Consider the following 26,517-nt stretch of genomic DNA (forward strand, 5'->3'; position numbering starts at 1 on the left):
AGGAGGAATCTCTGTTGATTTTGTTACTCTCATCTAGACAGAAAGTGCTAGATGCCCTAGCGTTCTTTTTAAAGCAAACTGCATGGTGGTGTATAAAGTAACAGGCGATCCTGGGGCAGGAAAGGGACAGTCTGCTGTGATCCCTGCCTCTGAGGCTGTAAGCCTCACGTGTTCCTGGGCACGCAGCCGCCCACCCGGGGCAAAATGATTGTGATGAGAGGTGGAGAAAAGGCAAAAAGCAGGCAAGATTGAGGGGGCCTGACACAACACGGTGTGTGTGTGTGTCAGGATGGGGGTGGGAGTAGATGGGGGGGTATATGGACCAGGTAGGGTCACGCTGGTCAAGGAGAAAGTAAAAACCATCCCAAACTTTCTCAGATCTGATGGTCCTAGAAGGGCAAGTCAATCAGGAGCAGGAGTGCCCCTCCTGAGGGCCACACGCGTGACTAGCTGTAGCGAGGAGAGGCCGCACGCCCATCGGGCTGGACAGTCCCCACGTTGCGCCCACCCTGCTGCCAAAACGCTGCTGCTCTGGGCACAGAGCGCAGGATCACGGAGGTAGACACACCGTGCGACTCGAGCCTGGCAGCTGCTCCTTAGAAGAGGCATTCTACGTGCATCGAGAAAGGAGAAGGAACCCTGGACTTCACAGCCTCGCTCAGCCCAGTGGGGTGGTGGGGACTTGCCCTTGGACACGCCAGCGAGAGTCACTATAAGCTTGGGAACTGAGCGAAGAGAAATCCAAGGATTCAGAGAAGTCGGATTCAACAAAAATGTCGAAAAATATCAAGGGTAGTCACCAGAGTCCGGAAGCTTAATAGCCGCCGGGTCACTGTGACCCCAGGAACGACAGTGACTGACACGCGCGCAGACCAGGCGCTCGCCCGCATCTGCGGGTCTGCCAGTCCGAGCCGCCTCCCTCGCGTGGAACGTGGGTGCTGACGCCCGCGGCGGCGGCCAGAAAACGACATGCAGCATGCAGCTCGCAGCCCCCGGACTGTCCCGGCTGGGTAAACTCCTGGCCGGCGCGGCGCGACGGTGACCCGCGCGGGTGCGAGGGGTGTGCCCGGCCCCGCCCGCGCGCCCCTCCCCGCGGAGGCCGCGCATCCAGGGGCGGCGCGGAACCGAGCGGCTCGCCCAGCCGCCTGTGCCCGCGAGCGCCGCGCCTGCTCGGGGAATCCACTTCGCGGCTAGACGCTTCTCGCTCAAGCTCGCGCTCTCCCAGGCTGCTTCCCATGGCATTTGCTCTGAGGCCGGATCCTATCCACTAACCGAGAAACTTTTCCAGCCGTTTCTTCTCCTCCACCCCCTTCCAGGAGAGGATTAAAAGTTCCAAGAACTGGTACCGCCAGTGTCACTTGGGTACTCGCCGGTGAGTTCCCAGTCTCAGCCATGTGCACCAACATAGTTTACGAGTGGCTGAAAGCGTTACAGCTCCCGCAGTACGCTGAGTCCTTCGTGGATAATGGCTACGATGACCTGGAAGTGTGCAAGCAGATCGGAGACCCGGACCTGGACGCCATCGGGGTACTGGCTCCAGCGCACCGCCGGCGCATCCTGGAGGCTGTGCGCCGGTTGCGGGAGCAGGATGCGGCCGCCGCCGGCCTTTACTTCACGCTGGAACCTCAGCCGGTACCACCAGCACCGCAGGTGGAAGCGGTGCCACCAGGCCGCCGGGGGGAGTCATGTGGCGGCTCGGCCCAGGGCACTCGCGGGGACCCCCGTGGCCAGATGAGCGCTCCCCGCAGCAGGGAGCTGGTGAGCTACCCCAAGCTGAAGCTGAAGATCATGATCCGGGATAAGCTGGTTCGCGATGGTATCCACCTGAGCAAGCCCCCGTACTCGCGCAAGGTAAGGAGGCGCCCTTTTGGCGGCCTTAGGGACGCGGCAGGTGGACACCAGGCCTGGCGCTTCTCCAGCAACTCGGCAGTTGTCTTGGTGACAATTGAGAAGCCAGGGTATTTGGGGTGTCTGGGACTCTCTTCTGTTTTCTACCTTATCTGTGTATTCTTTCTGTGCTGGCGTCACTAATAGCCACTCCGTGAGTGTCTGTATCTAGACAATTCTTAACTTGACATATGGCACTTTATGGTATATGGGCTTGATTGTCAGGTTCGGGGCAATGGGTACTTGCTTTTGGTGACCCCGGGAAAATCTGAATGCCTCTAGTAGTGTTTGGGTTTGAAGAATACCAAAAGGTTGGGTTACATCTGCCTTATTTTCAACCTTCTGTTTTCTTTTTCTTTACTTTTTCTGAGTTTTGAGAAACTTCAAGAGAAGTAGGTGGCTATTCCCAAGGGAGGAGGGAAATTCAGGTCCTGCTGATCTCTGTTGGTTCCCTGCTACTGAGAAGTGTGCCATTAACAAGGAACCTAAGGGGGGGGGGATGGTAAACACAAAACAGGTGCCCATTCGCATGAGACAGGTTTCCTAAGCGTATTCGGGGATAGTGGAATGCTGAACAAATAGGGTTATTAGACCTTTTGGGATCTGTGGTTATTGATCCAAAAGAAAGGAAGGTAGATCCTTCTAGAAAGTCCGAGTGGACCTGTTTGGGAAAGGACAGAAGGAAGTTGCATTTCAGCGCCCAGAAAGACATTTTCACAGGTGAGACCAGGCTACAAGTTCTCACAGTTGTCCTGTGAGACACGACAACACGAAGGAGTGGGGTTTGAAGAAGTACCAGAAAGTGCATTTTCACAGCGGAGTTCTGTCTGTAGCTCCAAGTGCTTTGGCTTAGTTGAGTATGTCTGTTTGGTGGCAGAGATGCTGGGTTACTCATAGGAAAATGAACATCTCAGGCTGAAAGAAAGGGCCTGGAGAAGCCCAGTTAAAGAGCCCTGGCAAGAACAGGCAGCTGGCCAGGATTGCTACTGCAGCACAGCAAGGGAAAATACCTGTGGGTGGCCCCAGCTCCAGAGGTGCTCTGTAGCCTCAAGGGAAGGTGATAATGCCTAATGGAAGCAAGTTCAAGGGTCGGCGCTTGCGAAAGTAGATAGAGTAAAAAGGAAATGAAGGTTTATTATCATCCACCTGTTATCTTGCAGGTAGGGGAGGCCGCTGAGATCACCTGCCTGATAGCATTGCTTTTGTAAGGATAGGCAAGGAAGGCTTGTCTCAAACACATGTCCCAGCCACCTGCTCTGCTGGTCCCATTGATGGGGATCAGAAATGGAGAGGGACAATCACGTGTTGCATTGGTGGCTAGCCTTATGGGATGCCCAGTGTGGCGAGAAGGATCATGGTGAGCAGAACACACTATTAGTCCAAAGGAGCAGGAGCCCAGCTCAATGATTGTTCCTAATATCCAAGGAGGTAAAGTGAGGTTGCACCAAGAGGCAAGCTAGGGCTGGTTGGGTCTTCAGGACAACTTCAGTGAGATGTGGCCGGGAGGATGGGAGTCATGGGATGGGGGTGAGAGTGGATGGTGTAAAGTATCGCGTTTTGGTTCCGTTATCATAAAGCACAGAATAGCAAGCCTAAACATCGCATTTACAAACTGGAAAGCATTTGAAGGACAGATGCAATGTTTAAGCAGATGCTTTGAGCTATGAGTACTGCTTACAGCATTAAGTAACAAGGCAATGGGTTTCCCTTTCTTTTGGTAGAATCTCTTGTAGCTTAGGAACTCACTGTGTAACTGAGGCTGGTCTTGAACTCCATCCCCTCCTGCCTCTGTCTCTTGAGTGCTGGAATCACAGGAGTGACTATCACACTTAATGACAGTACATTTTTGTAAGTCAGATTTGTATGACTAGAATTCAGCTTGCTGCACGGGCAGTGGTGGCACACGCCTTTAATCCCAACACTTGGAAGGCAGAGGCAGACAGATCTCTGAGGTCTGAGTTTGAGGCCAGCCTGATCGACAGAGTGAGTTCCAGGACAACCGTGACTAAACAGAGAAACCCTGTCTATGATTTTAGGCCTGCACCTTTGCGCATCACTTCCAAGTTTACTTCTACCTTTCTCTCTCACAACAGTGATATTTAATGATAAAACTTGTCCACTTTCACTTTCTAGTTTTTGTTTCAAGACAAACTTTCTCTGTGTAGTCCTGACTATCCTGGAACTAGCTCTGTAGATCAGCCTGGCCTCCAATTTACCGAGATACACCTGGCTCTATCTTGAATGCTGGGATTAGAAGCTTGCGCCACCACCACCCGGCCACTTTTGCTTTCTATATGTTCCTTCTTTAACTGATGGGAAGAATCAAATGAGGACAGAAATGTTCTCATTACCTCCCTCAAAAAGCTCCTTCTGGGGACCAAAAGAATGAAGCTGGAAAACTTTTTTGTAAGAAAGAAAAACACACATAGACATGGGAATCAAAGCATAATTGATACATATTAAACTAAACATACAACCATGAAGTAGCAAATCATATTGCTCATTTGGAATTTGCTGTTTATATGCGATGGCCTCATAAGTTCTAGATTTTCAGTTGTGTGGGAATTTGTTTTCTGATGCAGTTCTTTCTCCCACGAACAGTGCTGGGACTTTTCCTTTAAAATGCGATCACATTGTAGTTCTGATTTTCATGATTTCCTCTGCTCTGTCATGGTCATGATCAGAATGTGCACTGTTCATTATATTGCTTTGGAACTCAATTTGATAGAGCAGGCTTTCTCTACCCGGTAGCCATTAGCATGGTCTATCCTTGGGACTTTGTACTGCAATGAGAATACTGTGTGACATGGAGGTGATCATGCCAAGAATGGTCACAGTAGGGATGACAAACCTCTTGCGAAGAAGTCTGAATTGAGTAATTTTTTTCAAGAACGGCCTGAAGGGATTGTAGAATTTGCATCAGTAAAACAGTCCAGATTTCCTGATCAGTGAACTTAACTTTAAAAACAAACAAACAAACAAACAAACAAAAAAACCAAAAAACAAAACAAAACAAAAAACCCTTTCCTAAGGTTTTCTTTATATTGGAAAACCAAGAGCTTGGGAAGACCAAGCTTCAAGTCAAGAGCACAGAGGACCCCATGGCTGCTCCTTTTGTTTTGTTTTTTGTTTGTTTGTTTTTGGTTAGACATAGTTGTGATTTCTACCTCCGTGATGAGATGTACTTATATGCACACATACACAAACATAAATGCATATAATTTATATATATATATATATATATATATATATATATATTGTGTATATAACTTTTATGTGACTGAGTTTCCCCATTGCATACCTTCTTTAGGCTATAGCTTACTGTGGTTGGCAGGACTCAGGCAGGTATCCTGCCCTCAGATTTGTGAGGCCTAACAGGGAACAAATAGATAAAATCCAAAATTGTGATTCTATGTGTGGCATTGCCTTGCTGGGAAGCATAGGATACCATGAACAGGTGCATCCAACTTATTACAAAAAACTGAGAACATGGGGACATGTTAGCAGAGAAGTCGGAGGAAGTAGAATTCTAGAAACTACTAGAACTCACTAGGAAGCCATAATATTTCAAGGTAGAGGAACTGTTCAAGAGGTCACATTGTGACCAAGTAGGACATTAATAGGGTGAATTTATAGAGTTCTTTAAAATTTTAATTTATTTATCATTATTATCGCTCTGTGTGTGATTTGTGTGTATGGCGTGTGTGTGTGTGGGGGGGGTTGTATGAACCGTGACACCCACGTGAAGACATCTTTGTGGAGTTGATTCTCCTCTTCAGTCTTTCTTTGGGTTTGAGTTTAGGTCAGGTTTGCTCAGTGAGCTCTTATTCTGCTTAGCCGTCTTATTCTGGAGAGCCTTCCGGAGTTCTTCCCTGGAAAATGTTTCCTTGTTTCTCTACCAGTGGAAAGCTATTTGAAATGGAGTAGCTTTATTTAATAATGTTGTAGGAATGTTAGCAGTCATTCACACATTAGTATAAATTAAATTAACTCCGCAGTAATAAGGTTGTGAGGGATACTCAGAGGAGGTAGTCCAAGATGAAGAAATTTGGAGAGACGATGTTCCTACAAAAACTTCTCTGCATGGAGGGCACAGAGCATTAGAAAAGAAGATATTCTGGCAAAGACATGCTGTGTCCTTTGGAATTTTGCCTGGGGTCTTGGCAGAGACAACATGACAATAAATATTATTCCTCCCAAGAATTCTTTCTGCCTCTGTGACATTACCAAGACAGATTGGAAGCTGATGAGCTTCAGTTTTTCCAGTTCAACCAATATCCTCAAGTCTAGATCCTTCTAGGCTTTTTTGGTTTTGGTCCAATTGGAACAACACTGGAAAGAAGAAATGAGAGGACACAAGAGCTGATGCTTTTTTCATGCTCTCAACAATTTACATACAGCATAGAGAAGGACATCCCACATCACCTCCCCTTTTCTGTCTAGATAAAAAGGACGGTTTTAACTTTAACATAGTAAAATTACATATAACAAAACACTTATCAAGCAACAATTTTATTTACATTATTTAGTCCATTTACATTTCACAATTAAGGAAAATACTCTATCATCTATCCTATCATTGTGAGTCTTAGGTTTTACATCTAATTTATTTTTATCATAGTTAAAGAAAACTGTAACTATTACTATCTATTCTTCAACTCCATCAAAGATTCCAGAAAGATACAATACTACCTAAGTTAACAGGAAGTGTATTGTAAGCAACTTTCAAAACTCTAAAATTGACAGGGACATCTTGCTGCCAAGACATCAATGCCTTGTAACATTGTGGCATCTGTCTTCAACCTACAGGCCCATAATATCCAGAAGACTTTTCCATGAAGCAGGAAATTTCAAAGACAGTTCCACCTATATTGGCAATTTGTCAGTCACTTTCTTCTGTGTCCTACAGAATGTCTGGCAGACTCTTTCATGAAACAGGAACCCTAAAGGACCATCTCCCCTTTAGACAAGTTAGCAGTCATCTCTCTGTGGGTACTGCATGTCCAGTGAAGCAGTCCAGGCAAGAGCAGTTTCTTGCCCAAATGGGTAACAAAGTCAATAAGGAGCCTTTTAGATGCCCATCATCCTTTTGAAGTAGATTGGTACTGTCAGGACAGGAGCAGATGTGTCTAATTGTCATGAAAAGTCCTAAGTTTTTAAATATTTTAAATGCCATATTCTGTTAGTGTTTGAAATGTTTGAAGAATAACTATGCATCTGAAATATATCTCTGTACATCAAGAAAACCTAACTAATATGACTACAAGTTTGACTGTTATAGATGACTATTAACCTGTATTTCTTAATTATACATTTTATTTTTAAATGAGTCGCACAAAACAGTACCTTAATCAAGAGCAGAAATATACATATAACAAAACTGACCTAAACATTTTATCAATAGTCCAAGATTCATACCAATGCAAAGTATTCATATCTATAGCATAACCCCCTTAATTGTAAACAAACATTTATAAGAAATATTTGGGAAATTGGGTGTAGTTCTCTCCAAATTGCTTCCTGCTTTTTATTGGGCAAAGTAATTTTAGGGTTTTAGAGAAACCTTTCAGGGGATCTTGTTCCATCAAACCATATTAGACTGGAAAGAATCCACAGGTTCTCATCCTCTGTGGAAGCAAAAGCAGAACCTCTTTTCCAAAAACAACATATCCCTAGACCAACATTTTGAAGTCAAGGTACCTTTAAAATATATACGTATGTTGGTTTAGTTTAGCAGCCTGTACAATACACACACACACACACACACACACACACACACACACCTTCAGGGAATCTAGAAACAAACACAAAGAATGCACTCAAAGTCTTGGAAACATAGTTGAAAAACCATGGAATTTGAGCTGTCAGGTAAAAGAGATGTTAAATTTTCTACTCCATCTTGAACAGTTCCTTGCTCATACTGAGTTTTCAGGTACCACCGTCATAGATCTCTAATTGGTTTCTCACCTCAGGAACTTAATACTGTTCATGCCTTGGAGAGATGACACTACTGCTTTTGAAAATGGTTAAGTTTAGTGATATTTGTTAAAGGAACACATCACATATATAATTTAGAGTTGTGCAAACAGGGAGATTAAATCATAAGATTTAAATTATTCTTAACTTTTAGAAAGAATGTTCTGTAGCTCAAGTCAGCCTAGAATTCAGAGAAAACCTGCCTGCTTCTACATCTTCAGTGCTGGGATTACAGACATGAACCATTAAATCTGGCTAGAGATGATATACATGTAAAGTCAGGCAGGAAAGGTGCCCTGCTAGTGTTGCTAGCTAAAAGCAAAAGGCTTCTGGTGAGTTGTATTAACAGGTGATCTGAAAGAGCATTTGGCAGATGGAGAGTCTGGCTTATGATAGTGCTTGACTAGGTTATCTCCAGTTTCTTTGGTACCCCAAATCCATATGCTATGTAATACACACAGAGCTATATGCAATGGAATGCAGACACTCTATATGTACAAGGGCCTCCTGACACCAATGGTAGGGGAAGTTTGGTAATACCCATTTAATAATAATAAACCCATAGTAGACTTTTCATGCAAGTGATGTCGAATCAATTCTATGTGATGAAGATTATGATAATGGAAATTATTTCTTAAAAATAAAGCTCTTTCAAAATTGGGTTGTGATCTCTAAAATATTCACTTAGGCAATTTTTAGTTTGCTGATATTTGAAGCATTTCTTGAATTCCATACATACCGAGATGTTCTTGGATGGTAGTCTTCCATGGTGGGAAGCTCTTATTCTTCTCTGGTAGATGTGATTTGGGGTAAACAACTATATAATTGAAACAAAATCAGGCAATTAAGAGGAGTGATGTTTAATAAATGTGAGATGGAAAGATAATCTGTCAACAAAATAATGTAATTTTATTGTTATGTATAGAGTGGGTTTTATGATGCATAACATTTATATGCTTCTTGTATTTTTACAACAATAAGGAACATGACCTTAGTGTGGGTTCATGTTTGCCAATGTGGAAATTTCCCCGAAGGATTCATAACCTACAAAATCAGGTCCACTGTATTTTCAAATGACAAAGCACCAGTACTGATCTCTGCCAATAGGTAATTATGATAAAGATGTCTGTTGGTGCATTGGGGAGGACTTAGGTAGACTACAGGGCCTACTACTAACTGTGTTTTACCCAATACTTTACTCAGCATTCAGATGGTTCCATGGTATCCTTAGGGCTTGGCATTTGCCTCTCCTTCTGTTCTTGCAAATCCCTTCCTTATGCTTCCAAGTCAAGTCTTCACAGTTTTCAATGCATTCCTTCACTTGAGTGGGAAAAAATGATACTAAAACAGGTACATAATCAGAGGTGCCCTGTGACACAATGAGACTCGTGTCTGTTCTTGTGTGGTAAGCCATGCTGTGAAGTGAATTTTTCTGAAGGTCTGTCCCATGCCGAAGGTTAGGGCTGGCTCTTAATGTAGTCAAATGCTATCCCAGGGTACTTGGAAGAAAATTTTCTGAGGTGGAGGAAAATGCACTAGAAACTGTGATGCTCAACGCTTCCAGAGTTCAGAACCTGGATAAAGTTTGAAGCAACGTGTATTCCTTGACTGAGGCAGATGTCTTACCACCACTTCTAGGACTAAGGTGAAATGATTTTATCAGGCCTTCCCTAAGTTTTATGAAATAATGCTATTTGAATTGATTTCTGATTTGGGTTGGGGAGAACTAGAAGAGGGAAAAAGACGATATTTGTTTTCAGTCAATATAAAAACTATTAAAGACCAATGACTGTGGATCATGCCAAGAGGCATTAAGCATACAATTTGTCTTCCATAAAGACTAAGTGACATCTTATAGTTTAAAGAGATCTCATTACCACTTCTAATTGAAATAAATGGTTCAAGAATCTCTAAAAAGCTTGCTGTTAAATTTTCATAATGTTACAAATATAAACAAAATAAGATTTACTTCATATGGATCAGGTTAGAAAGATAAAAAAATAATTATTATGTATTCTCTACTAGCCAAACTCATAATGAACAGATGTGACAAATTCTAAGATTTTTTTTACTCTATGAACACAGTAGGCTAAAGATAAACCTACCATGCTTGACATCCAGCACATCATCATTCAATATCTCATCTCTATTTGACAAATTATTTTAAGTAAGAGTCATACAATAATTCACTATTATTATTTTATTCGTTCCTTACTTTTAAAGCAATGAATAATTAAAATGAGATAATTTTAAATTGTTCAAATTTAATAGAAATGTGTCATCTATTGAATAGAATTATTGCTTAGATATTTTACCCTGCACTTTGTATTTCATTTTCCTCTTTAAAAATCTTAATACAAAAACTCCAAATGGTCACAGAAGAATAACAGAATTGAAGTAACCCACATGTTATTGTTTTGGTTTTATAAATCATGATACTATTGTTATTTGCTTCAGATCGACCACTTTTCTTGGGACTATGTGGTGCTCTGATGCAGGTGTGACATGCTAAGTTTACTCTCTTGAAAGCACTCTTGGAGCTACATCTGCAGGTGTGGGAGTGTCTTCCTTACCAACCCTGTAGACCACAACATTTATCAATGAAAGTGGGTAAGAGATGTAAATTTGAAGTTTATACAGACCTCTCGAGTTCAGCATACATTCCCCCAGCCCTGCCCAGAAGAACTATCTTATCACTGATATTGTTGAAAGTATTAATACGGTTGATGCTTTTCTGTATAGGTGTATACGTGTATAAGTGTGGAATACATGATGTATGATGTAAATATACATGTATGTCTATGAAAGCCAGAGGAGGACATGGATGTCCTAATCTACCTCGCTCTCTATTTTACTCCTTTAAACCCAGAGCTCGTCTGGTGGCAAACACTTGCCAGTGACCCTCCTGTCTCTGTCCTCTCCAGTGCTGGGGTTACAGGCATGGCAGGCCATGCTTGGCTTTTTTCCATGAGTGCTAGAAATCTAGACTCATTCTTGTGCATCAAGTGCTATTACCCACTAAACCACCTCTCAGTTCCCATAGGGCATACTCTTGATAAGAAGTCATTTTGTAGATCTCTGTGTCCCCACTATTGCTAGGGTCTTAGCTGGCATCATCCTTGTGTATTCCTGGAAGTTTTCCTGACACTCGGTTTCTCCCTAACCTTACAATGGCCCCTTCTATCAAGACAGCTATTTTATTACTCTCCCACTCTGTCCTGCTCCCAATATCTGGTCCCTCATGATCCCTTCTGTTCCCATCCCCCCATCCCATGCCCCTACCCTCTCCACCCCTAGTTTACCCAGAAGATCTCATCTATTTCCTGACCAAACTCCGGGAGTCCAGTGGAAGAGAAGGAGGAGGGATTATATGAGCAAGGGGGGCATAAGGGGCAGATCATGATCTTGATGAGGAAACCCACAGAGACAGCAGACCCGGCTCATGGGAGGGAGCTCCTGGACTCTAGACTGACAGCTAGGGAGCCTGCATGGCATCAACCTAGGCCCTTTACATGTGAATGACAGTTGGGTAGCTTGGTATATTTGTGGGGCCCCTAGCAGTGGTACCAGAACCTGTCCCTGGAGGATGAGCTAATTTTTTAGAACCTATTCCCTATGGTGGGATGTCTCACCCAGCCTTAATGCCGAGGGGAGAGGGGAGCTTGGTCCTGTCTCAACTAGATATGCCATGCTTTGTTGACTCCCATGGGAGTCCTTACCCTTTCTAAATGGAGATAGAGAAGGAGTGGATGGGAGGGGGGCATGGAATGGAGGTGGGGGAGAGGAGGGAGGGAAAATTGTGGTTGGTATGTAAAATAAATTAAAATTTTTAATTTAAAAAGGAAGTCATTTTGTTCTTAATGACTCCTATAGGCAACAACTTTCCTGTTAGAGTAAAAAATAAAATCCTGATGGTTTTAGGAGAATTATCTCTTTATGAAACCATGCCTAAATCCATCTCAAAGACAAGCAATATGAACTCAATGATATAATGCATATGAAGCTACTTTGTAAATATTAATGAACTTTTCAGATTTAAGGTGTTCTTGTTGGCAATGTAAATCATATTCTGCTGATATGAATTTGTTTTTAAATGTTGAAGAATAGGACCACTTCCCTGAAGAAATTTGGAGAACAATGAGGTGGATTAAGAGAAAATTTAAATAACCTATGTGGAAATTTCTAGCATGACAGTGCTTGAAAATTTTTAGATTTCATGTTTAAAGTCATATATGTGTAAAAATACCTGGTCTAGATAGATACACAAAGCTGAGCCTGTGTCAGAAATTACCATTTGCAAATGGACTTTTCTCAGCATTGTGAAGGTACAGTTGACAAAACCAAACATATTTATAGTGCTGTACAGTGTGATATTTTTATATATGAGTTCATTGTGAAATGATTCAATCAGCCATTAGCTTGCTCATCACCTCACATATTTATCATGTTGTCTTTGTGATAAAAACATTGAAGGTCTAATCTCCTAGCAATTATTACATGTACAAAACATCAATATTAACTCTAATCACTGTACTGCATAATGGATCTCCACAATTCATCCTAATTGGAACTTCATACGTTTTAACCAATATGTTCCCAATTACACCCCACTTCAAAAGTGATTTTAACACTGAGTCACGCTATGTCTCATCAGTCTTACTTGGCTTCAGCATTCCCTCGTTGGGCTGACACCTACACGTATTGTTACTGATTTTTATAATCTCTGTTATTTGAAAATGTCACTTTAAGAAATGGCATTTCTCACCCTCCATGCTGCATTTCTTCAGTTTCAGATAATACCCCTCTATGCTTGTGGTTTTCTTAAAATTACAGCTGTGTTTTTCCTATTCTTGGCACTTTTTCCCTCCTGTTCTTTGCCCTCTTCTGTTTATTTTGCCAGTGCTTTCTACATATTAAGTACATTAATCATTTTTTAATAGAGGTTGCAAAGGTTTTTCCAAATGTAAGAATGTGTTTAGTTTAAAATTTTGTGGATTTTTGTATGTCCATTAACATAAGATTCTTTATCAGTAATCTTTAAACTATTCTAAGCTGGAGGGATGCAGGTGACAGGTATTCAAGTAGAATGGAGTTGGGCTTTTCTTTATTATTTATTTGGAGAAGTGGTTTCATCTCACTGAACCTCATTCATAAAATGGTTATAATATCACCCATTTCTTAAGCTCCTGTGATGAATGAATGAGATACTATGTGAGAAGCACCTCATGTAATACCTAGCAGAGTGGTCATTCATAAACATCTAGCCAGTAGTCTGATATTATACTAATGACTGTAAATTATTCTTAATCTGAAGGTTATGTCTTCAGTTATTTATCTCTTTGCCATTCTGTTGAGAAAAGATCATCCCTTCATAGTTTGAATTAATTTTAAAAAATTTAAAAATAACTAACAAGAACAACAACTTGTTGAATATGATGCCCCATGATGTAATCCAGCTCTCAGGAGGCTTACAAAGGAGGCTGTAAATTCAAGCCCAACCCGGGCTGCACAGTGAGTTCCAAGCTAGCCTCAGATACATGGCAAGACCCAGTCTACTGAAAGTACCCACCTGTAATCCAGCTACTTGGGCATTGGATGCAGAAGGATCAGGAGTTCAAAGCCAGTCTAGCTACAACAGTGTTCTAGGCCATCTGGGTACATGAGACTCTGTCTTAAACAAAACAAACACATAATAAAAAAACAGAGTAACAGTCCCCAAACCCCAAACCAAATCAAACCAAACAAGCAAGAACTTTTTGGCCCTGTTATAACTATTGAAAATACCATCTTCCTTGAATCTTCATTTGCCTTGTATACTTTCCTTTACAGAGTAAGGAGACCCTATCTTGATTTTTGTGACTGTTTGTATCCTTACAGAACCCCTGTTCAAGTCCATTGTCAGTTAATATGCATATAAATATCTTTCTTGGTTTCCTTTAAAAAATTAATTGTTAATTTGTCTAAATTTTATTTTGGTACATGATATGATATAATATGCTAATACTATTCATAATTTTGTTAGACTCATCATTGTCTACCCTATTTGCTGAAATTGCATTTCTTGTTTCTTTTTCTAGTGTTATTGCCTTGGGCTCAGTTTATAAAACAGGGTTAAATACTTATGACAAATTTTAATGTAAAATTGTAAGGATTTTTGTTTCAACTCTTGTTTCATCCACTCAGAGTGTAGGCCTTCATGGTGTTAAGAAAGCATCCTTCTTTTTCTAACTTTGAAATAGTTTCTATTAGGAACAGAGAGCAAATGTCATTAAACATGTTTTTGACAACTTAAAAATAGTTAAGTTTTTAAGCTAACAAGATGGCTCCGTGGGTAAAGACTCATGTTGCCAAGAATGACAACCTAAGTTTGATCCCTGGGAACTCTGGTGGAAAGAGACAACTGATTCCTTCATTTTGCTCCTTGATCCTTTTAGTGTGCTGTGGTGAATATGTATTGATGCTTGCACACACACACAAATCATAAATGTATGAAATTAAAAACAGATAACCTTTTTCTTATTGAGCTCCGTGTTGAGAGAGTATTGAACTAACACACTTCCCAATATGGAAGCATTCTTACACAACTTGATGAATATTGTCTTTTGAAGTAAACTGGTTATGAAATAATGAATTAATAAGAATCTTGTTACAGGCGATGGTGGCACATGCTTTTAATCCTAGCACTCAGGAGGCAGAGGCAGGTGGATCTCTGTGAGTTCCAGGCCAGCCTGGTCTACAAGAGCTAGTTCCAGGACAGGCTCCAAAGCTCCAGAGAAACCCTGTCTCGAAAAACAAAGCAAAACAAAAAAGAATCTTGTTATCCAATCCTTATCATATTTTCTCTATTGTGTCTTTTCGTGAGTAATTCTTGGCATTCACACTCAGTCATTTAGTGTCTTCACCAATCGTTGTCATGATGTTGTTATATTTGGCCTTATGACAATTTTTTTAAAGATAGTGATGTCTGTTTAGGGGATACAGGTGATAATTAACTGTTCCTGGCTTCCATGGCAGTCTTGTTTTTAACCAAAAGCAGACATTCCAGACTAGTGGGAGGCAGTGGATCTTTTTTCATAGCAAAGAAGAACTTTTTTCTCGCTGCTCTATGTAGTTAAGGAAATTCCTCCCAGGCTCTGTAAACCCATCCTCCTCCATCCTCTCCACTTGTCCACTCTGTTCTTCCCCTCCCATGCTCTGCCCTTTTCCTGTTTCCAGTCAAGTCCCAGGCCTCTTAACGGAAGATACAGACGGTGGGCTTCTTGCCAGATGCTACGACACATTGAAAACCCTTATAAGAAATTCCAAAGTGGCATTCATTTTCATTGAAATATTTGGCTTTGCACAGTAGTAACAACTCAATGCATAACAAAGGGAAAACTGGAAAACTCTACGAGGGGTACTAATTTAACAAACCTCAATTTATATTTAAACTTTGACTGAAAGGTCAAATAGATGGAGATTTTTTAAAAATAGAAAAAGTCAGTGAAGTAAGGATTAAAATTGAAGCTTAGGAGTAGTGCGTTTGTAGAGGAGATGTGTAAATCAGGTGCCGAAGGCAGCTGAGTTTGCAAAAATGGATACACCCAACACTCCGCAAGCTAGCCATCAATCATGCGATAAAGATATAGCCACTTTAAAGGACCCATGTATCAATGCAGACTCCAACAGTGCTGTATTATGAAGCACTCCTCCGGGAAGCCCCTGATTGACAAAAATAGTACTGCTTTAAGTAGTAGCAATATTTTCATGGCCAGAAAGTAATAAAGCTATAGATGAGCTCTGTGGAAAGAAAATATTTGACATAAAACCCCCAGAGCAGTTCTTAGGACACATTTCCTACAGGATTAGGTTAAGGCAGGAAGTAGCTCTACCCAATGTGAAAGCTGATAATTTGATAAGTTGCTAATTACATCCAGGACCCCGGCATCCGAAGGCATCTGAAGAGAGAATGGGATTAGTCGCCACCCGGGATGACAGGCGCACTGTATCAGTAGTTGCTTTGGTCTGTGCACTAGGAAACAAGTCAGGAGATGCCTCTTGCATCCATTATACATTAGAACGGAGCCAGAGGGTATGCAAAGTAATTTACTCTTGGAGACCTACTTCATTACAGAGAGGTGGTGGAGAGTTGTTGTTAGATTGGCTATGTTCACGCTCAGTTTTTATTGCTGTGTCATTTTAAATCAGAGTTTTTACTGCTGCTTTTGGCATGGCAATTTGGGCCAGAGCTAGATCTCTGTTAATGGGATCCTTGAATGGATATGCTTATCCTAGAAACGTGCTGAATTGAATCTTTTATCTTCCCACCACTTCTTAAAACAAGGTGACTATAACCCTTCCACCCTAGAACTGATGGGCCGTATCAGGGACTTCTGACAAGAAGTGTGCTATCCAGGACTGGAGATGTAACTCAGTTGGCAGAGTGCTTGTCTAGGAGGTGAAAAGCCATAGGTTTGATCCCCAGCGTCTTGCGGTGAGGGTGCGCCTATAATCCAGTATTTGAGAGATAGAGACAGGAAAACCAGGAGTTTACCATTATTCTTAGCTCTGTAACAAATTCAAGGCTAGCATGGGCTACAAGAGACCCTGTCTCTAGAAATAAAACAACAACAATTATGATATGCTTAGTCACCCCAACAAAACTAGTTCGAGAGCCGTATGTAGAATTATATTAGAAGTGACTTCAGAAGGAAGGCAGAGGGTGATGGTGTTATTTGTAAGCCGGCTTATTGCAAAGCAAGAACTGGCCAGTTTACTGAAGGTCTTTTCACGGGGTTTTCATTTTTATTAATTGTGATAGTTAGACTTATTCTTCATGTGGCCATATGTGAATCAGTTATGGACATGTTTGATTTTCCTCCTCACATCAGGAGAAGAAGTCTTAGTTTGCATTCCTTTCCTCCCTTCCCCCATGAGCTTGGAAAAATAAAATGCTGGTTTCAGTTCTCACCCCGATCTGCTTTGTACATCAGCCTTGTACAAGTGAGACCACTGTCTGGGATAAGTCAGATGGTAGCTGTAATTTGAGAGTAGTTGTTGTTGCCCAGGGAAGAACTGTAGTGTGCTGTTTCATTCAAATACCAGGACAAGGCTCGGAGGCAGAGGATGCTTTGGTTGTTTCTGCTCCATAGATGAGGGAAATGAAGCTTAAAGAGTTTGAGTGCACTTTACAAAAGTCCTACAATTAGCAAATTTCTCTGGGAAACCCCATGTTCTGACACCAAAACCCATGACTGTGATTCTGCCTAGAAAGCAGTGCATTGTGGGATTTGACAATGATCTCTGTCTATTGTGAAAAAAATTGACATGGGAAGGAAATTAGATATATTCTATAATTTTTAGTAGTTGTTTAAAAAATTTAATGTAGAACAGTAATTAAATTTCAATGATGTAGTAGAATATACCCATGTTTTATATTTGAGTTAGCATATAATCGTTTCATTGTTTCAAAATATGTTTTAAATATGATAGACAACAGGAAGATGGACAAGCGGTGATCTATCAGTCAAATCATAGCAATTTGATAAGTAAAGTTCTTATTAAACTTGGGTATCCTTGGTCTTATTCCTTATTCGCTTATAGCTAGAAGAATTAGTTTGTCCTCATGCCCTATGGATGACAGTGACGGTTGCACATGGAAGAAACATGAGCTTTCTTAACAGAGTTCATGGCTGTGGCAGTTCTAACCCTGCCAATGAGTTTTAAATCCATGTTTTTCTAGGTTAGTTGAGGATATACTCTTAGGATCCAAAGCTCTCCTTCTTTTGGCAATATAGAAAACAATATAAAAGCAATAGCCATTTAATCAGATGGTTCTTTTCGTAGGTCAGTTCTGTACATAAATTAGGCTGTTATTATAACACACTGTATAGTTTTGAGTATTCATAATGGCTATTTTGGATCTGGGGTTGAATTTGGAAACAGTCTATACCCATTTTTGTAGACAAATTAGCTTTTGAGTAGTCTCATTGTAAGATCCAAACCCCAACACTTAAATAACAATAAAATGAAAGCGTGATTATCCAGTCTGGTTTTAAGGAGTGGACATGTACAGGGGAATGACCCTTTGTCTTGATCCTATGGGTAGCTTCACTGATAACATAAGCAAGGGATCTCAGCAATAATTATTTTTCAAAGATATAACTTGGCAAATATGGTTTTTTGTTTATTTGCTTAAAAATATATCTAAAACTACTAATAAGCAGCTAATTTATATAGTCATGTATTTGAAAAATCTTGACAGATTTAAAATTCCATTAGAACCTTTTAGAAACTTGGGGAATGGACTCTCTCCTCAATCTTGTGTAGGTGGCATTTAAGCTTAACCGAATTCCTAGATGTTATTTAAATAGCACTGGTAAGGCTTGGCCTGCATTGAATCTGTGAAGGAATGCGTTTTCATGGGACCAGGGCTAGAGCACTATCAAAATTTTGACTATGGACTCCCAATAACCACATATGTCTGGAACTCAAACTGGTGATTTTCACTGTCCTTCCTGCCCTTCATTATGATCTCAGGTCTGTAGACGCACGCCTGAGAGTCCAGCTCCTCCTACACCATCTCCATTCACTGGAGACTCCTCCTCTTAAGACAGACTCAGGGTCCCCCTAGCCCTTTTATCCCTGTCTCATCAGATATCTGATTTGCACCACTATAGCCTACTTTCAGGAGCCCCTCCTCCTAACACTCCTCCACGCCCTGAGGATCTCTCCTTTTGGTGTGGACCAGATTTATCTAGCTCTTTCCATTTAACCCAGTCTGTATCTATTCTTCTCTGCACCCACCGACTTCCTGAAGCACTCCCTATTGGCTAAGTGCCTGAGAGAGTATCAGCGACCAAAGAACTGAACACTCGCCCAACAAAGACAAGACCAGACATTACCACCTAGAAATACCTCAATCATGTTCATTCCAGATGCCTAGACCCCAAGGCAAAAACATAAACAGGAGCAGCCAAGACAAGATGCCTCCACCAGAAGCCAGTAATCCTGTTACAGCCAGCCCTGAGAGGAACAGCAGAGCCAGAGCACAAGGCAAGGATTTCAAAAGAGCAATTCTGTATATGTTCATAAACTTAAAGAGAATACGAATGAATCACTTAGTGATGACTGGGAAAACATAAAGAACCAGTTGAATAAAATAATGAAAACAGTTCAAGATGTGAAAGTAGAAATAGAACCCCCATAGCAGACCCAAATTGGAATAAAACTAGACATGAAAATTTTAGGAAGCCAACAGAAACCTTAAACAATAAGCCTCAACAACAGAGCCCAAAACATGGAAATCTAGGGCAGTGAAGATAAGATAGAAGAGATGAAAACCCCCAGTCGAAGAAAATGACAAACCTTAAAAAAATAAAAAATCCAGACATAAAGCATCTAGAAAGTCTGGGCACTAAGATATAAACAATAGGAACAGAGCAAGGAAAAGAAAGCCATGTCAAAGGCACAGAATTTGCTGGACTTGAACGGGGGAGGGGGCGGGAAATGGGAGGCAGTGGCGGGGAGGAGCCAGAAATCATAAATAAATAAATAAATAAACAAACAAACAAACAACATATAAAACATCTTAAATAAAATCTTCATAAAAGGAAATTTCCTCAACTCAAAGAAGAGGATACCTAGCAAGGTACATACAAGTAGCACTCAGAACACCAAATAGTCAAGACCAGCAAAATCATTCCACATGACAGATAACAATCAAAACAGTAAACATTTTGCAGAACAAAAAAAGGAAATTAAAAACTTCAAGGGAAAAAGACCAAGTAGCCTATAAAGGCAGGCACATTAGAATAACACTTGAATGTTATTCTCAGTAGAGACTTTGGAAGCCAGAAGGGCTGGGATAGATGTTCTAAAAACTCTGAGAGACCACAGATGTTAACCCAGCAAAAATTTCAATCATAATAGATGGAGAAAAACAAAGACACATTCTATGATAAAAACCTAATTTAAGCAGTATCTCTCTATGAATCCAGCTCTACAGAAGGCACTAGAAAGAAACCCTGTCTGAAGAGGTTAACCACATTCAAAAAGACTCAAGGACTAAATAATACCAGAATAGTAAATCAAAATTGGTACAGGAGAGTCCCGTACCATAACAATAAAGTAACAGGAATCAGTAAAAAGTGTTCATTGATAGCTTTCATTAATGGTCTCAATTCCCGAATAAAAAAGACACAGACTAACAGATTGGATTTGAAAACAGGATCCATCTTTTTGCTGATTCCAGGAAACAACCTCACTGTGAAGGACAGACGTCACCTTAGAATAAAATGATTGGAAAAAGATTTTCCAAGCCAATGAACCCAAGGAACAAGAGGTACAGCAGATCTGATAAAATAGACTACACACTAAAATTAATCAGAAGAGATAGGGACAGATACTACATACTTACCAAAGGAAAATCCCACCTAGAAGATGTTACAATTCTAAATATTCATGAATCAAACACAAGGGTACCCATAAAAGAAACACTACTGTAGCTAAAACCATGTATTGGCCCTCAGACACTGATAGAGGTAACTTCAATACCCCACTCTTGCCAATAGACAGGTCACCTAGACAAAAACTAAACAGACTAAACAACGTCATAAATCAAAGGGACCTACCGGGTATTTACAGAACATTTCACCCCAATTCCAAAGCATATGCTTTCTTCTTAGCAGCTCATTGAACTTTCTAAAAAATCAAAGCAAAGCCGGGCGATGGTGGCGCACGCCTTTAATCCCAGCACTCGGGAGGCAGAGGCAGGAGGATCTCTGTGAGTTCGAGACCAGCCTGGTCTACAGAGCTAGTTCCAGGACGAGCTCCAAAGCCACAGAGAAACCCTGTCTCGAAAAACCAAAAAAAAAAAAAAAAAATCAAAGTAAAGCAAGTCTCAACAGATATAAGAAATAGCACCCTGTATCCTATCTGACAACTAGGGATTAAACTTGTATACAATCTCAAGGAAACTAAATAGCTTACTACTAAATGTAGAAAGGATGATCTTGAATTTTCGATCCTCCTGATTCTTTCTCTCAAGTGTTAGGGTTGTAGGCATTCTCCATCCTGCCTCATCTATGTGGTTTTGGGGATTGAGCCATGGTGCTTGTGTATGCTAAATGAGCATTTACTAATCCTGTATCCCTAGCCTTTCCACTACTCTCTGTATGTGGCCAGATAACCACATACTAAATCAAATAACCCAAATAATAGCCAGCAGAATAAATAGGCATATTTACGAAGTAGATATAATTTATATCGGGGTTACCTAATCTTCTTTTCATGCAGTGTTTTTTGCTCAATAAATAATGATGAAACATAGGAAGTTTCTTTGAGTTACAAAAAAAAAAGTTTAAAATAGCTAAACCTAGAGTGGTCAAGAAGTTGGGATTATCAGGCAGAATTTAAAAAATGGCAGCTAAATATAAAAATAAAAAATACTAGTTTAAAATTTCAATGATTATATAAACCAGGCACACAATTCTCCACAGAGTCCTCATAATTTCTCTATGACTCTAAACCTTAATGTATGGAAATCATATTATTTATTTATTTATTTATTAAAGATTTCTGTCTCTTCCCCGCACCGCCTCACATTTCCCTCCCCCTCCCCCAATCAAGTCCCTCTCCCTCGTCAGCCCAAAGAGCAATCAGGGTTCCCTGCCCTGTGGGAAGTCCAAGGACCACCCACCTCCATCCAGGTCTAGTAAGGTGAACATCCAAACTGCCTAGGCTCCCACAAAGCCAGTACGTGCAGTAGGATTAAAAACCCATTGCCATTGTTCTTGAGTTCTCAGTAGTCCTCATTGTCCGCTATGTTCAGAGAGTCCGGTTTTATCCCATGCTTTTTCAGACCCAGGCCAGCTGGCCTTGGTGAGTTCCCAATAGAACATCCCCATTGTCTCAGTGTGTGGGTGCACCCCTTGCGGTCCTGAGTTCCTTGCTCGTGCTATCTCTCCTTCTGCTCCTGATTTGGACCTTGAGATTTCTGTCCGGTGCTCCAGTGTGGGTCTCTGTCTCTGTCTCCTTTCATCGCCTGATGAAGGTTAATATTCAGGAGGATGGCTATATGTTTTTCTTTGGGTTCACCTTCTTATTTAGCTTCTCTAGGATCACTAATTATAGGCTCAATGTCCTTTATTTATGGCTTGAAACCAAATATGAGTGAGTACATCCCATGTTCCTCTTTTTGGGGTCTGGCTTACCTCACTCAGGATAGTGTTTTCTATGGAAATCATATTTTTAAGAAATATATTTTAAATGAATCTTTAATGAAATAAAGGTCATGACAAAGTCCAAGAGAAAGTATTTTTAAATCATATATAACATAAAAGACTTATAACTAGACAATGTAAATAATCTGTACAACAAACTAGTAAGATAAGCAATAAAAATATGGACAAACGTATAGCTGTAGAAATGGCTCAACAGTTAAGACCACTTGTTGCTCTTGCAGGTGACCCAGGTCCAGTTCCCAGCACCCATATGGTGCTTCACAACCATCTGTAACTCCAGTTCCACGAAATTTGATGCCTTTTTCTAGCCTCTGCAGGAAATGTATACATGTGGTGCTCATACATACATGTAGGTAAAACACCCATACACAAAAGAAGCTTTTAAGAAAGAAAATTGACAAATATTTGGACCTTCAACAAAGGAAGTATATGGATGAAAATTGTGTATGTGAAAAATATACGTAATGATAACATCATTAGTCATTAGGGAAATGCAAATTAAAACACAACGAGACATGCCACAGTTAGTACGGCTATAATTAAAATTTCCATTAGAATCAAGTGCTATCAAAAATTTACAAGTGGAATTCTTAAACATCCTGGTGAAGAAAAAAATGGAGAATAATGTCAGAGTTTTTTTTACGAAGTTGAACATAAACTTTCCAAATAACCATTCATTGCCCCATTCTTAGCCATTTACTCAAGAACCATCGAAACAGAGTCCTGTAGCAACCTATGAATGAATATGAATAGCAGCCTCACTTGAAATATTTTCAAAGTGGAATCAACACAAATGCAGAAAGTAAATAGTCACATATTCATGGTGTAGGGTAAACTCAGCAATACAAAGACCCATACTGCCAATGTTTTCAACAATGTGGATAAATCTCGGAGTTAGGGTACCAAATGAAATAAGCCAAACACAAAAGATTGTGTCTGATTCCATAGGCAAAACAAAGCCATACTCTACTGCTAGTAGAGCAATGATTGTCCTGGACTGGGCTGGAAGGAAAGGATTGACTACAAAGGGGCCCAGGGCAAACATTTGCGATAACAGTGAAAAATATCATGATTACAGTTTTGGTTATGGGACCACAAGGATTTGCTAAAATTCATTTAAAAAAATAAACAATTATGCATAGGTTATTTTAAAAGCCTGCATAAAGCTTTATTAAACTCTAGGAGAACATCTAGAAACCATCATAAAAATTCCTAATTAAAATGAAATTTAAAAAGTTATTAATAGTCTATAACCATGCCGTGCTGTCTAGCAGCAGGGCACATTTCCCCAGTGCCTTTGTTTCCTTATATATAAAATAGGATAACAATATTATTTTGTATGTAGTACCTAAAAAATGTTCAGGACACAGTAAGTTCTCAAATAATGTATCTGTCACATTGAAGTTGCTTTAATTACTCTGCTGGACAAGAGGCAGCTGTGTTGTATCACTATGTGTTATTGAGTCCCTGCAGAAAAGAGCATGGAGAATGTTAGGATTTGATATTAAAGTTGATGTTTATAGTGCTGCATGGCCCCATTTCTGCCCTCATTCAAAAATTCTTGTTGACATTCTTTCTAGTGTTGTTATGATGTAATAGAGTTACTATGAAGTTGAATGCTGTCTCTACCCTCAAGAACTCACAATGTTTACTCTGTTAATTACTATGAGTAGACTTGTGGACCAGGCATGGGATCCATAGACAAAAAATCCTGTAAAGCAGAGAGGAACATTCCCATGGAAAAAGTGATAATGCCACTGGGCCTCAGAGAGAGATGTATTGCAAACAAGTGGGTCTTCAAATTTTATTTCTTGGAGTGACTGTCCATAGAAACCCCTCTCCCACAAGGCTCCAGGAACACCATGGAACAGATGACAGAGTCAGAGATTAGGAAGGACTGCTTTGAGAGAGTGTCTTTAGGACATGGCATGGCCAGAACGCTTGTGAATTCACACATGAATTGTTGCACCTGGGGTTACCTACACAACATTGAGCCATCAGCATTCCATCAAGAAAGGCTCAGGGACTACTGACAGTAAATGGTGGTTGCTTGTTTGTGTATGTATGGGGTGGTGACAGAGGGGGTGGGGTGGGAACACCATTTTCTTCTGCGGTATAACTGTGGTTAAGATGCCCATGTTTCAGTAAATCACCTCACCCATGCTCATGCACACAACCCTGTTTAATTCTGTGAGTCTGTCTCTCACACAAAAGAACTGAAAGTTGGAAGGGGACTTGGGGAGAAGGATTTCAGTGGAAAGAGGGTTGGGAAAGGATGAGACAAGATAAGAGGTAGTGATATATATTCATCGTGTGTGTGTGTGTGTGTGTGTGTGTGTGTGTGTGTAACTATCAAAGAATAAAAAAGAATAGCAATAAACATCCATGTGGCACTAATACTTGAGGGAAACACATAGAATCAGTATATTGATTGCTGTGGGGAAATGGTCTGTACCCTGTCACTTATATTTTAAATAAACAATGATTGGCCAGTAGCCAGGCAGGAAATATAGGCAGGGTGACCAGGCAGGAAGTAGAGGCAGGGTAACAAGAATTCTGGGAAGAGGGAACTTTCGGTCTGTAGTAGTCACCCACACGTAAGGGAAGCCAGACATGGAGCAAGCAAGATGTGACTGCCTCACCAAAAAAGGTACTAAGCCATGTGGCTAACACAGACAAGTATTATGGGCCAATATAAGTTATAAGAGTTAATAAGAAGCCTGAGATACTAGGCCAATCAGTTTATGATTAATATAGACCTCTGTGTGTTTATTTGGGACTAAATGGCTGCAGGACAGGGCAGGACAGAAACACAGAACACAAAGAATGTGATTCTAGTTTTCCCTCATTTTTGTCCTGGCATTGTGGAAGGATGAACATAACAAACCAAAACCTTCTAAAGAAAGTCACGTGGATTTTAATTAAGGCATAAGCCATATGATTGAATACTGAGTGATTAATATTGGCAATGTCTATATTACAGTCTGATGAAGAAGCCTTAGGAAAATATTGTTTATTGCCCACTCCGCTGGCTGTGCTCAACAGCTCCTGCCTCTTGAGAAGAACTGATCTGTTGACCATATGCAGGAAAAACAAAACAAAACAAAAAAAACAACAACAAAAAAACAAACGCCTTTGAGAAAGCCAACCTGCGTCCCAGAAATGGAGATGTTCTAATGGTGGTTGTAAGGCATTATTTCTAACCCAATCGTAAGTTCCTGATGCAAAGACAGGGCTACGTGATCATTGAGTATACCACAGAGATACCAGCTGGCAGCCTCTGGGCACTCCATCCCCGTCACTCACACATCCCCTTCGAATGGACTGTCAGAGTATAATCCCTGGGACAGGGCTTGGATGGGGAGCACGATCTGTGAAGCTCCAGTTAAAAAGCATGGCCATGTGCAGAGGGCAAAGAGACGACACTTCACAAGTCTAGTGTTCTTTTCTTTTTCTTTTTTTTTTTATTGAGAAAAGAAAAAAAACATAAACAAAAATCAAGTTTCCACCTCCTCCCAGCCTCCCATTTCCCTCCCCCTCCTCCCACCCTTCTCCCCCTCCTCCCACCCTTCTCCCCCTCCCCCCACTCCTCTCCCCCTCCCTCTCCAGTCCACAGAGCAGTCCGGGTTCCCTGCCCTGTGGTAAGTCCTAGGTCCTCCCCCCTCCGTCCATATCTAGGAAGGTGAACATCCAAACTGGCTAGGCTCCCACAAAGCCAGCACATTAAGTAGGATCAAAACCCCGTGCCATTGTCCTTGGCATCTCATCAGCCCTCATTGTTCGCCATGTTCAGAGAGTCCGGTTTTATCCCACGCTTTTTCGGTCACAGTCCAGCTGGCCTTGGTGAGCTCCCAGTAGATCAGCTCCATTGTCTCAGTGGGTGGGTGCACGCCTCGTGGTCCCGACTTCTTTGCTCATGTTCTCCCTCCTTCTGCTCCTCATGCTTACATATGACAGGTTGCATACTTCTGCTAAAAATTGCTCTTAACATGTTATCTAGTTATTATTAGTGTTGATGATGACATTCAGCACATATTTATCATGTTTCAATATGGGTGCTATGTGGGAGAACTCCAAGTTGGCTGTGGTATAACTTTTCCCTAAGAGAATTTATAATATAGAAGAAGATATGCATATGTAGACATGCCCATGTATAAACACGTGAGTATATATGCCGTTTTAGTGTACTGTGAATGCCAAGAAGAAATATAAACAGAGCTCTATGGGAACGCCAAGGAGAGCCTTGTTCATTTTGCCTGCACTTTGAAGAAACCTTGGAGAGGAATCCTAATGTAAAGACTGGGTAATAGATCTCACTAGGGGAGCTGCTGTGTGGGCTAAGCACTGGAAGCTTTCAGAAGCTGTGAGCTTGGGGATACATGCAGATCTTGCCCATTTTATGAGCTTTGCTATGTTCAGCATCTTGTTGAAG

At 41.0% G+C, this 26,517-nt stretch overlaps 1 protein-coding gene across 1 annotated transcript in view; it reads left to right on the forward strand.

The window, feature by feature from the left end:
* Positions 1–1,203: 1,203 nt before the first annotated feature.
* Samd5 (sterile alpha motif domain containing 5) overlaps positions 1,204–26,517 on the forward strand; it is a 50,107-nt gene continuing 24,793 nt past the window's right edge. The window contains exon 1 of the mRNA XM_041680292.1: positions 1,204–1,851. Coding sequence (XP_041536226.1) covers positions 1,393–1,851 — 459 coding nt within the window. The 5' untranslated portion in view covers positions 1,204–1,392. The remainder of the gene's footprint in view (positions 1,852–26,517) is intronic.

This window comes from Microtus oregoni, unplaced genomic scaffold, assembly GCF_018167655.1.
Source record: "Microtus oregoni isolate MIOR12 unplaced genomic scaffold, Mior012 000033F_ref0000390, whole genome shotgun sequence".
NCBI lineage: Eukaryota > Metazoa > Chordata > Mammalia > Rodentia > Cricetidae > Microtus > Microtus oregoni.